Source organism: Eschscholzia californica, unplaced genomic scaffold (genome assembly GCF_041429995.1).
Source record: "Eschscholzia californica isolate CP2 unplaced genomic scaffold, dmEscCali1.0.p SCAF_1, whole genome shotgun sequence".
NCBI classification, from domain to species: domain Eukaryota; kingdom Viridiplantae; phylum Streptophyta; class Magnoliopsida; order Ranunculales; family Papaveraceae; genus Eschscholzia; species Eschscholzia californica.
This window is the reverse complement of record NW_028238198.1, coordinates 25,911,088-25,924,020: the sequence shown is the minus strand read 5'-3', so window position 1 is coordinate 25,924,020 and position 12,933 is coordinate 25,911,088. Positions and strand designations below refer to the sequence as shown.

The 12,933-nt window shown below is 35.3% G+C and overlaps 1 protein-coding gene across 1 annotated transcript; it reads right to left on the bottom strand.

Moving 5' to 3' along the window:
* Nucleotides 1–2,696: 2,696 nt before the first annotated feature.
* On the bottom strand, nt 2,697–9,011 carry EER4 (Transcription initiation factor TFIID subunit A). Its single transcript, XM_086651995.1, has 9 exons — nt 7,980–9,011; nt 7,394–7,612; nt 6,577–7,122; nt 6,002–6,076; nt 4,392–4,470; nt 3,655–3,719; nt 3,531–3,566; nt 3,180–3,432; nt 2,697–3,029 (listed from the first exon to the last, which is right to left on the bottom strand). The coding sequence occupies exons 1-8, from the start codon at nt 8,772–8,774 to the stop codon at nt 3,241–3,243; spliced, it is 2,007 nt and encodes a 668-aa protein (XP_086508121.1). The 5' UTR covers nt 8,775–9,011; the 3' UTR covers nt 2,697–3,029; nt 3,180–3,240.
* Nucleotides 9,012–12,933: the final 3,922 nt, after the last annotated feature.

Genomic DNA, 12,933 nt, shown 5'->3' with positions numbered 1-12,933 from the left:
TCTATCATTTGAAGAGATCAAATATTAATTAGTGATATTTCAAATGCTAAAACCCTAGAACCAGGTATCGAAATGATTGATGCTATGATAATTCTTAGAAGTGCTTCTTGGATTTGTCTCTGTTCATTACTACACACACTAAATTGATGCTAAAAACCCTCTGTATGGGAGGCGCCAACAGAGAGAGGCCCCTACAGCAATTAATGCAGGCGCCTATAGAGGCACCCTTTGTGTGTGTACAACCTACTTTTTGTGTGGTTCTAAGACCAAATATTGGTCGTGTAAGAAAGCTATGACAGTAAGATGTATAAATTTTAGGGCAACTGCTGGAATTGCCAATGTTGAAGATCACCATGAAGTAAAATGACGTCTCTGCTATGTCCTAAAATAACTGACTGCAACAACTAAAGATTCATTCTTCAAACCTATAAGTAGGAGAAAGTAAAAGCTTAGTTAATGTTAAGTGACACGCCTATATCTATTATATAAAACAGAAGGGAAAACGATGATTGGGACAAACACCTTTTTTTAATTATGCATATTGTCTAGAGGCCCTTCTCAAAATTTAAAATATAGTCCTTTATAGAGATAAAGTTACCTATTTAAAAAATAATAACTGTATCCTTCTTAGAAATAAAAATCTTTTTTTAATAAAGGATATTGTCTAAACAATAATCATTTCCGTCTTAGAAATAAAAATCTTTTTTTTGTAAAAGATATTGTCTAGAAGCCCTTCTCAAAATTTAAGACATAGTCCTTCGTAGACATAAAGTTACCTATTTAAAAAATAATAATTTTTTCATTCTTAGAAATAAAAATTCTAATTTAAAAAAAAAAATAAAAAAAATAAATTTCAAGGGTTAAAAAAAGAAATTAAAATATCTCTCTCTCAATAAAATAATAACTAATTTAAGAAAAAAAAAACAAAAAATAATAACTAATAAAAATCTCTCTCTCTCTCAATAAAATATAAAAATAAATTTCGTAACATTTGATTGATACAATGTCCGTGCCCTAGGGCACGGGATATACCCTAGTACTTGTTAATTTCATTTGGGGTTTCTTCAAAAAAAAAAAAAATGGGTTATTTCTCCACTAGCACCCAACTTTGTGACTGGTTTCCTGTCTAGCTACCTACTTTATCAAAATTACCCAGATGACCCCTTTTTTTAGATTTCGTTATAACACCGTAAACTAGTCATCACTTCTCTTTCATCCAACTTATTGCCTCTCTCTGCCACCTCATCTTCTCGCTACTTCATCATCTTCACCGGTGAAGGTCGTCGGCCGGCGACCTTCAAAGATAAAAAAAAAATTTAGAACTCTCCTCTCTCTTTAAAAAAATATATTTTCTCTCTCCTATCTCTCTCTTTAAATACTCTGCCGAAGGGGTATCCCTTCGCCGGAGCTAGATCTGTTGGGGAAGGTCTGTTCCCAAACAGATCTTGGTCTGTTCAGTTGAACAGATCTCGGTCTGTTCACGAACAGATCTAGCTCCGGCGAAGGGATACCCCCCTCCTCCCGGAGTATTTAGAGAGAGAGAGAGGAAATAAAAAAAATATTAAGCAAAATTTAGAAACGATTGAGTTGCTATAACATGAATATTATGCTTCTTTATGAATTTTTCACCTCCAAGATTTGCAGATATATTAAATATTGTCTTAATCTGTAACGTGCTATCTTTCCGACCGTTGTTATAATAACTGGTGCTTCACAAGATGCTAATATAACCCTCCACTCTATTAAAGTATAATCTGCTAAATTTCTTTTGCCCTTTTCCACTCTTATGCACCCTCTGACAAAAATTTACTTTTGTAAGTAATTATTTGTCTAAAGAAAGACAGCTAAGGAGAGTATTTTATTATGTTTACTGATGAATGTAAAGCTAAAGTTTGCATTTGATTCGCATCATTTACTTTTTTATGTTTTGTAGTTTCATTACAAACCATATAAATTCCTGCATTTCTATTCAAATTGGATTTGTTTTATCCCATTCATCACATAAAAGAACTGTGTTTCAACTATATGACATTTTTTTTCGGAATACAATACTAATTGTTTCCAACTCATGTATGATATAATGTGGTGTATCCATAGTTACATACGATGGGTTAGATAAGTAAAAATTGTAGCCAATGGTACCAATCTCGATTTCATTGTCTCACTATTCGCATTTCGTAAAAAGACATTGTCCCGCATACTTCACGCAACCTGATCTGAAAAGTTGAAACTATAATAGGAAAATATAAAATGTGAAAAAGAAAGGGAAAATTTACATAACCGAATATCATGTCTACTATTCAACTGCGTAAAGGGCATTCCCCCGCCCATCGGGCGGGGGTTATGCCTAGCCCTAGTATATATATATATATATATATATATATATATATATATAGGGATGATTCCGTACTACAGTTCGGTGGAGGAACTTTAGGACACCCTTGGGGAAATGCACCGGGTGCCGTAGCTAATCGAGTAGCCCTAGAAGCCCAATCCCTGTTTTTCAAGTTTCTAATCTCTTACTTTTTTTGAATCTAAATATCTAAATAATAAGAAATTCGCTCTTGACAGTGCTATATGTTGTATATGTAAATCCTAGATGTAAAACTATCCGGAATTCGAACCTGAAGGGGTATAAAACAAGTAGGCATATATATATATATAATATATCAACATGGTGGAAAACTGAAATAAGCTTACCCTTAAATGACAGATTTATATAAACAGAGAGGGAACCAACAATATCATTATTCTATAAGATTTACCAAATAATTCCTACCTAAACAACAGGCTTCATTATCATATATGTTCTCTTATGAGAAGGCCCCCTCGCGAGATATTTCTATTACGGAGATAATTATACAGCGATTAGTCTTAAATTATATTGTACCATGTTAAATATAGCGGAGGACTTCTCATTTTCGTGTTTCTTCAATACTAACCAGCATACCTTTTCTTTCCACACATCACAAGCAAGCGCCAAATCAATTCCACAGAGCGTTATTCCTTGATGATCACATCTTCTCCACCTGCACAAGGAAATGAAAGTTGATTAAGTTTCATTCAAAATTCAGACATTCACTACCAAATATTGGTAGTGACCCTTTATGATCAAATGATATGAAAAAATTGATGAAAGCAACTTGGAATTTGATACCCTAAGAGTTAAAGATGCTTACTTATAAGATCCATGCAGTGGCTCCCAGTTGAACTGGGAAGCAATAACAGTGAATAACTCCTTTAAAACCTCTGCAATTGCTGCAACATTGATGATCCAGCTAATGGTGAAACTAACTGATCTGAAGTTGCAGGGGTTCTTATTGGGTGGCTTATTGGTTGGTTAACTCCAATTGGATGCATAAAACCCTGTTTCATGGTGTCTTTAGCATTGCTCAGATTAGTATCTGACTGTGAATCTGTCAGAGCTCGTAACTGATCAAATGACCACATCCAGGCATAATCAGCAGTTATATTTAAAGATGTACCCAATTGAAGTAAATATATTATAAGAGAACAAGTTTTGAGCTTACCATCTCGAGACGCTTATTATGGAGGTCATTCATCACCTGCATTTGATAATGATTTTTAAACATTTCAGAACAATATAAGGTAGTTTCCATAATAGTTTGGAGACAACTAAGATGAAATCCTTACTGGTCTTCTAGGGTATTTCTGCTCCTCGCTTGTAAATCCTGGAATTGTCAAATTCAAGTTCTTTTCTGCAAATTGATTACCCAGTTAGATTCATTAAATGGAAGATCAGAATGAAGAGTATTAGAAAAAGGCATATTTTTCTTCATTGAACATAGGAGAATGAAAAGACAGGAAGCAGATACTCCATGTCTTCGATAGACATAGCACCTACGAAGGCCATGTTTGTGGGGATCCTAACTGCAATATATTTGAAGGGCCAGGATTTTGTCTGTGTATCGGGTTCACAATCAAGAAGTCACCAAAAGCGTAAAGGTGAATCTGTACTGATTAGGATTGTAAACATGTGTGCAGCTTAGTATCTTTTCTATCTCATGGAAGTCCCACTCTCACAAGATTGGTCGCCTCGAATTTCAGGAACTCAGATTCTGCGAAAGCAGATGCGATGTTTTCCACAGCATTGTTGAACTTCTGGTTATATCCCCACACGATTCATTATCTTAGAGACTTAAGAAAAAAATCTAGGGATGAAGCATGTCTGCCTGCCAAAGTTTTACAAGTTACTCCTCAAAAATCGATGGGGATTTTATAGAGTACGCATCTTTGTTGATCATGATGTGTAATCTATTTCAAAACTGACAGTCAAATGGGGCATGGTTGTGGAGCAACATCAGGAATAATTAAAAGGTAAGGTTACAAAAAGATAGAGATATTCTACTGAATATCATAATTGAAAATACCTAGGTGTAGCAACAAATCCTTGGATTCTAAAGTTGAAGATTTCCGATGCTTCGCCAGATTACAAGCAAATGAAGTGACCTGCAAAAGGAAACCTGGTCAAACCGTGATTTGATAAATTTACAGCAGAAAAACACTTACAGCCTGCCACCAATATACATCATAGAATTATATAAAATATCAGTACAAGTGATAATCTTGTAATGCAAATTCTAATTCATCAACTGCCAAAAGTACACTTCGGTTCATATGCAGGACAGTCGCAAACAACCAGACGACAGCCGCACTATGAGAACTACCACAACCTTTTCATTAGCAATGGTAGTTATGCTTTCCCAACAATCAAAAGAAGTGGTTAAACAAAATGATCTTAATTACCCATCGCAGGGCGCACCTTATGTCGGTTCCCAATTTCTATACTTACAAAGGAAGTTGGAAAAAAATTCTGAACCAAATAGCTAAACATGCAACTAAGTAGGTTCCGAAACAGGAAAGAATTTCAACTAGTTATTTATGCTACCTACACAATCAATAAGGTATGACTTTCACTGTATATAAATGCCTATATGTGGTGAACTGTCTTGCAAAAGATTTACTTATTTTCCATACGACAAGAAAGAACTGTATCTCCAACCGGGGGAAAATTACCCACTGTCAACGCACTGATTATACTTACATGTTAACAGGTGTCTCAAGCTATCTGTTGGAGTTAATGGAAGTTAAAGAAACAGAGCAATAATGAGAAGAGGGTCGGGAGGACCTAGTCATTGAGGCAGTCTGAGGTATGCCGTTCCAACGTAGTAGAAGGGAGAAGTAGGCTACACACTTGTCCTTTTTAGACTTCAATCTCTAGCTTGGGGGCAAATGTTAGACACAATGCGATTTGAATCTTACGAAGTCGCAGATTCAACTCCTGTATTTTGCCTAGTGTTCTCTAATTTGAGCAGCAGCTCTGTACTTGTACATGTTTCTCCTTTATGTATTCGTTCAACTTTTTGAGGAAACCCTACTTCTATTCTTACGAAACTCAAGCAGTAAAACTCTTTCTTTGTTCCTTAGTCAATGAATATCTCTGCCCTATCAACCTCATAAAGAAAAAGCTCAAGCATTCAGTCAATTCATGCTCTAGTTTTTCAGTATTGCCTACTTACACTGCATGTCTAATATTTCTCAAAGATATAAAAACTCCAATGTCCCAACTTTGACTCTTTGGTGCTATCAATGTGTTAAACCCAGAAAATTGCCAATTTATATGATAAAACAGCTTGGTCTGCTAATGAAATATGGTTTCTTTTCTACATAGGAAATTTTGATAGATCATGCGTGAACTTTGAATTCCATCTCCGGCAACTAATTCCAGGTTCCAAAGATAAAGTGTAATTCCCTAGCAGTGTACAACTGTACATATAATTACACCGTTTACTAGGATGTTATATTGTCGCCTATTAACACACTAACAACAAACAGGGTCTCTGGAAACAGAAAATACAACTCAGATATTATTGTGCACATGGAGAACTTACCAAGCACCAAATAAAGCAACGGATCTTTTAATATTTATGTATATGTATATGTATACATAGTTAACCATAAGTAACCCAATGAGCATTACCGAATCAATGAAGTCATCGGCTATTTCTAGAAGGAGATCTTCAACTTCAGGATCTAGCTTTCCTTGTGGATCCACCTGGCATACAACAAAATGATGATAATTAGCCAAGAAAACTGGTAGCTAAACTGACTGACTGTCACGTATGTTATTAGGCAGGTTGGGACTTGGGACTTGAGCTCAACTGGTATAAGAATTATAAAATAGACAAAAAGATAATTCTCAAATGGTACGCTACAATAAGGGGAAAGCAATCCATATGGTAAACAATTACCAGAACTTAAAATGAAAAAGTTCCAAATACATGCTTTTAGGTCTTCAACTTCAAGTAGAACCAAATTTATTCTTATGGATTATCCATTCGTAAAAGACGACACAGTTTCACCGTTTCAAGATAGCTAAGCTTGTATTGCTATCAAATGGAATACGTCTTTTTTGGAATCTACATTTTGTAAAATTGGAAAAGAAGAAAGTAGCTGCAGTCAAGACTTTCTGCATATCAATTATGGAGGCACAAGATCAAGTAAATCATGATATAGACAAAATTAAACCGGCAAAGAGTAGAAGTAGAGGAAGACCTGTGAGACCAAATCCTGTATCTTTCTCTTTCCAAGAAATTGATTATTTGCTTCTGTTCCATGGCTTGAGCTTCCCCCTGGTGTTGTTGTGCCAGAAGCAGTAGTATCTGGTTGTGATCCATTCATACTTATTGATCTCTGAACTGCTTGGCCCAGCATCCTTGGCGACTGTTGTTGCTGTTGCAAGATTGGTTGTTGTTGCAGCTGCTGTTGCTGATGCAACTGTTGCTGTTGATTACTCAGTTGTGGTTGATTTTGTACTAGTTGGGATATTTGCTGTTGGTTCAAGGACATAGACTTGTGGTTCAATTGAGAAGAGGAGGCTAATTGTTGCTGCAAGTAAGCTTGCTGTGATTGTCTTTGCTGTTGTAGATGGTAAGAAGGAGACCCCGGAGTTGACATTGTTGGCTGCATTTGCTTCAGCCACTGCTGCTGAGACAAAGAGTTTTGCATCACTCCTGGTTGAGCATTCTGAGATAACCCTGATAATTGGGGATTTAGGGAAGCCAATGATGATGTCCTTTGTAAACCTTGACCCTGCAGATTCTGAAGATATATTTGTTGTTAAAACAAACAAAGAATCCACGCTACCATCAAGAAAATATTCCTTTTAGTTTGATAAGTAAAAAAATATCAAACTTAATTCGAGAATCGAGAAGCGATAACTTAACTTCCGTATAGGACAAAATATTCAAATATTAAAGGATCTCAATGGAAGAAATCTCTAAAGATAAACAATGACTCAAGAAATGGCATTTCCTTTGTTTATAATATCTTGCTTCAGTAGTTCAGTACTCAACCAGAAGGGAAGTTATACCTGAGTAGAGGTAAGAGGAGTCTGTTGCGACAATTGTTGCTGCCTCATCTGTCCCTGGTTTATTCGCTGAGCATAAGAGAGAGATGTATTCGGTCTAAGCTGTGGATTCATACCAAGAGAACCCATCATTCCAAGTGACTGAATTCCTTGTAATGTCTGCGCAGGATTATTACCAGAATGAAATTGTGATCCTTGAACCAAACTAGTCTTCTGCCTCGGCTGCACGAGAGAATTGATCATAAATAGTTATAGAACACAACTAGGATCTCGAAAAGATGATTACGGCCAACAAAGAATTCAATCTTAAACATAATAAACTTAACATCTCCGAGTTACAAAATTAGGGTTTCATTCAATTAAAGTAATGCATAGGCACTTTACCAAAATATGATAGTTAGGAAAACAGTAGTTTAACAACTTATTACATTCAGTTCAAACTCTAAGACTCAAAATCCAATATAACTCAATAAAGAGAAGAACCCAGAATCCAGATTGATTTTTTGTATAGAACTAAGCTAAAAAAAAATAACTAAGAAAATTCAGAAGACCCAGATTCAATTTTAGTAAACAGTAATGAAGTGATTACCTGAACAAGCAATTGAGATTGCATATTGAATTGAGCAGCAGCAGCTGCTGCTTGCCCAGGCAAGATTGGAAGATGACCAGTAACTTGCCCAGTTTGCCCAATCAAAGCTGATCGAGATAAACCCCCATTACCCATCTGCTGTTGTTGTTGTTGTTGTTGTTGCTGCTGTTGAAGATTGTTAGCTCCAAAGTTCATTTGTGAGTAAATGCCTGCTTGTTGTAACATAGTACCAGTAGGCATACCGTACGTCTGTTGTTGTTGCATTTGATTCATCCTTGAAATTGATGATGATCGTTGTAATGTCTGTGGGATTTGCAAATTCCTTTGGGAAATCAAATTCTGTTGTTGTTGTTGATGCTGCTGCTGCTGCAATTGTTGTTGTTGTTGTTGAAGTTGAGATTGCTGAAATTGGGATTGATTTTGTTGTAATCCTACTAAGGTGGAGTTAGGGTTAATTTGTTGTTGAGATTGAATTAAAGGGGATTGAATTGAAGCAGAAGCAGAAATTGAAGAAGGAGTTTGAGGAAGAGGAGGAAGTTGAGGAGAAGAGATTTGTTGTTGTTGTTGTTGTTGTTGTTGTTGAGGAAGAAGATGATGATGATGATCCATGGAAGAAGGAGAAGGAGAGATGTTATTAGAAGAAGAAAGTGGAGGAGGTGAAGGAGAAGGAAGATGAGAATTAGGGTTTTGAGAGCGTGATAGAATTGATGAAGAAGAATCAATAGAATTTGTTGTCGTTGTTGATTGAATTGGTATTGGAATTGGGATAGGGGAAGTTACTGTGTTTTCCGCCATTGATCAATTTCTACTTTTAGGGTTTCGTAAGCTTTTTGATTGATCAAACTCTAACATCACCCGATTCAGAAAGATCTCAAGAGAGAGACTTGAAGTTGATTTTAGAGGAGAGAGAGAGAGACCCGTTTCGCCACGTGTATATTATTTTTCTTTAGCTTGACTATTTGACCAGAAATTGCTTACGTAAGTTTATCCATGTCATCTGATCTATCTTCAATGATTATACTTGAACTTGATGAGTGATCTTTGGTCGTTTAATCCGTTTTTAATTTCAGTTTTGGGCTTGGTTACGTTTTATTATTTTAGGAGATCATTGACTAATATTGACTGTTAAATTCTAACATGGATACTTTTAAAGGTCTCTTTGTGTTATAATATTATTATTACTCTATTTTTTTTCGACAAATCCGTTATAAGGCATTGATACATCATGAAGATGTGATAAGCACGATAACTGAATAAGTTAAGTGGGAATCGAACCGAGTACACCCAAGTGTGAACACTATCAACCACTTGCACACACAAGTGTTAACACTAGAAATCTGTTTATGTCAACACCATCAACCATAACTCGTGGGTTTGGTCGGTTACATTGGTCAGACATAATTCGATAATTAAACTCTAGGACCCTTATTGAGAAGTTAGAGTTTAGGGTTTGTTGGTTTTCTTATTTGTCTTTTCTTTGAAAATTTCAAATTTTGGATGTTTGGTGAAGATGAGTGAAGGATGATTAAGTTACAACAAAAACATTGGAAATGCGGTCATATACTGAACGAAAAGCAATGACAACGAAACTAAATGTATTGTTGTCATGTATGTAAAGTTGGTCTTTGTATGAACAATGTGAAAGAAAATGTCAACAAAAATGGTGTGAAAGTGAATGTCGACAAGTAAGTCATTGTCGGGTGAAAATGGTCAATAAGTGACCTAATAAGTAATAACAAAATAAACCACTTACACACCCAAGTGTTACTGTAATTACGGGTTAATAGGATACGTGATATAAAACGGATCGATATGAAGAGATCCGACAATCATCCAAATGTTGAGATACGTGTGTAAACATGTGATATAAAAGATGCATGAGATAAGGGGATCCGACGATCAGGACTATTCCAAGATATTTGAAGATATATGAAGATCCAGAATATTTAGTTTAATATATTGAGAATATCTCTTGTAATATATCTAATATTATTATTACATAGATTTTATATAGTTTCTTAGTTTAGTTAGGAAAAACTAAGAGACCCTAAACTCTAAACTTCTCCATAAATAAGAGTAAGGTCTCAGAGTTTAATTATCGAGTTATGTCTGACCAATGTAACCGATCAAACCCACGAGTTGTGGTGATTATTAATGAAACAACTATTTCTCCGTACATGTAGGTTGTGATTATCCAACCGATACACGTTATATTATCGTGCCATTATTTCAATGTCTATCTTCGATTATCACATAATCGTGAATTTAACATAGTACCAGAACAGGTAGTTTAATTTTTATTTAAGCTTCCGCAACTTTTCGATGATTATTTTTAGTCGTTGTGATTAAGTAATCGATAAATCACTTTGTCGATATTTTTTCCAAGTTAGTCTTGTGATTCTCGTGAGCGGGTTTATCAAATCATGTATCATCGAAAAAATTTTCTTCCGTAATTTCCTTCAACATCGTATTAGAGAAAACTTTATTTTCTGGGATTTCTACTTTCTACTCCTCAAGGATGCACCAAAGACTTCATCTTCAACAAAGGTCAATTCTACTTTTATTATATTATTTTGTGAAGTTTTTTCGATTTTTTTAGACCTAAAATAGTTCTAAGATTAAAAAGACACTTCTGGAACTAAAAATTACCAGATCTAGTCAATTCTTGTTCCAGAGCCCAACCCTATCTCGGTTCTGTCTAACCCGCGACCAAGAGGTCAATAGACCTCGTCGACCATAATCAACGTTCTTTGGCCCGACCTGCTTCTTCTTCCTCGCAACAGGAAAACTATGGTTTGATTTGCTACCCTTTCCGGCTAGATAACCCATTACCAATCGATTGCTTATCGATTTTGCCAAACCACCAACGATTTCCCTTACAATTTGGTGAATGAATCAACTGTTTTCTTCTCGACTTTGGACTACTGTCGATCACTCTCTCCCTGCAGTTATCTGTCAGCTGCGACGAGTAAGCTTTGTTCAGTTGTTTGACCTCTTCACACACGATTCTTGAGAACCCTAGACCTATTCGAGTTCTTATCCACGTGCTGCGACATCATCGTCGCGATTTCTTGAAAACCCTAGAGTGATCAGAATACCTTGTCAATCGAAACCCTAGTTTCGTAAGAATGAGAACCAACGTAACTCCCCGTTTATCTGAATCACCCTAATCGAGTCAACTCAGTTGACCCGTGATCATATTGGCTGAAGTCATTAAGACTTTAGTGACTCAGTCAATTAATTTTGACTTGACCCTTTTAGACTTTGCATAACTTGTACCTTTAGTGGGGGTTATTAGTTCAGACCTTTTAACAGATCTTCAAAGTTCTTAAGACCTTTGAAGTTTGGCGTTATTGGTTTCGGCCTTTTTTTAAGAGCTTCGAAGTTTTGTGTTATTGGTTCAGACCTTTATGTAAGAACTTTAAAGTTTCGTGTTATTGGTTCAGATCTTTTTTTAAGAATTTTAAAAGAACGCGTTATTCATTTTTTATGAAAAATTAAGAACTTTTAATCAAAGATCTGGCCCAAGGACTTTTCGAGACAAATTTACTCATAAATTAGTCAAATTCAAAGATCCACCTAAACAGGCAGATCTTTGAATTCCTACTTTGGGTGTACCTAAAAATGTTTTTTTCTTCTTATCTCTTTAATGTAGTTGATTTCTCCTTATCTCTTTAATGTAGTTGATTTCTCCTAATATTTTTTTTTTTTTTTTTTTACTTTTAATTCTTTTTAGGCTAGTCGAAGACGTCTATGTGTTTAGTGGAGTATTTATTTTGGGAGCCCACCTTTTTATTTTCTTCTTAAATTCTAAAATAATACTTTGTACATAGAAATTAAATTTTATTTATTGGAATATTATAGCCAGTAATATGGGAACGCCCTGAGCTTTCATTCTAAAATCAAGTTTAGCTCTTAAAATAATATAACGTTCATTGTAATATCAAACATTAGTTTGGACGGCTAAGATTTGAAATAATATAATTTGATTTTAACAAAAAAATTCCTGATTTTCAAAGTTTTTAATAAAAAAGTTTCCAAACTTAATGATTAAAAACTTTAATGTCTCGGACTTTTAAAAGTTTCAAACTTTAAAGTTTCTGAACCTTTAAAGTTTTGAACATTTATGTGCCAAAACACTTAGAAGTTATGAGATCTTTGGAAGTCCGGAACAAAAAAATTTAGTAAAAAGGTCTGAACAAATAACAGGCCCTTAGAATTTAGTGTTGGCCCATTTCGAACCGGTCCTTTCGACCCGACCCGACCACCTATTTCTTCTTCTTCTTGAGAGATGTTCTCCCACGCGAGAGAGCCTTCGAGTTATACTGTCGCCGATCACCACGGCTAGGACTTTTAGGACTTTTACTCACGAAATTACCATCGCTGGTATATTTCGACTGACCCTCTATCTTTTATGATGTTTTCCAAACCCAAAAATGTTATTTTTCGGAGCTTTTTCTCTCTACAAACTGATTCATCACCGATCGATTCTTGGTCGACTTTGATTGATCTAGACTATACGAATCATTGATTAAGAATTTAATACACATTAGAAATTATTTCTCTTGTTTTAATTTAACCCTAAATCGAGATTGAGAAACCCTAGTTTTAGGAAAACCCTAGCTTTTTGCTGGAGACTTCAAGTTCTCCAAATTACCTATTTGTGACAGTTTTTTTTTTATCAAAGTTGTGCGTGACAGCCTTTTGCCACCGTCTTTTTCTGTTGGAAAATGCCTTTTGCAACCGGTTCTTTCGTGTCACCCATATCCAAGTATTTCTTGTTGTGACATTATTTTTATGTTGCCGATTTTAATGATTAATAATGAAACAACTATTTTCTCCGTGGATCTAGGTCGTGATTATCCGACCGAACCACGTTATATTATCGTGTCATTATTTCAATGTCTATTTCCGATTATTACATAATAGTGAATTTAACACGGATTTTGGTAAA

Excerpts from the sequence above, each read along its gene's own strand:
- EER4 (XM_086651995.1), bottom strand. The coding sequence starts at position 8,774 with ATGGCGGAAAACACAGTAACTTCCCCTATCCCAATTCCAATACCAATT. Across the intron at positions 4,471-6,001 it reads CCGATGACTTCATTGATTCG|GTCACTTCATTTGCTTGTAA; the intron begins GTAATGCTCATT and ends TTCCTTTTGCAG. Across the intron at positions 3,720-4,391 it reads GGATTTGTTGCTACACCTAG|AAAAGAACTTGAATTTGACA; the intron begins GTATTTTCAATT and ends ATCAATTTGCAG.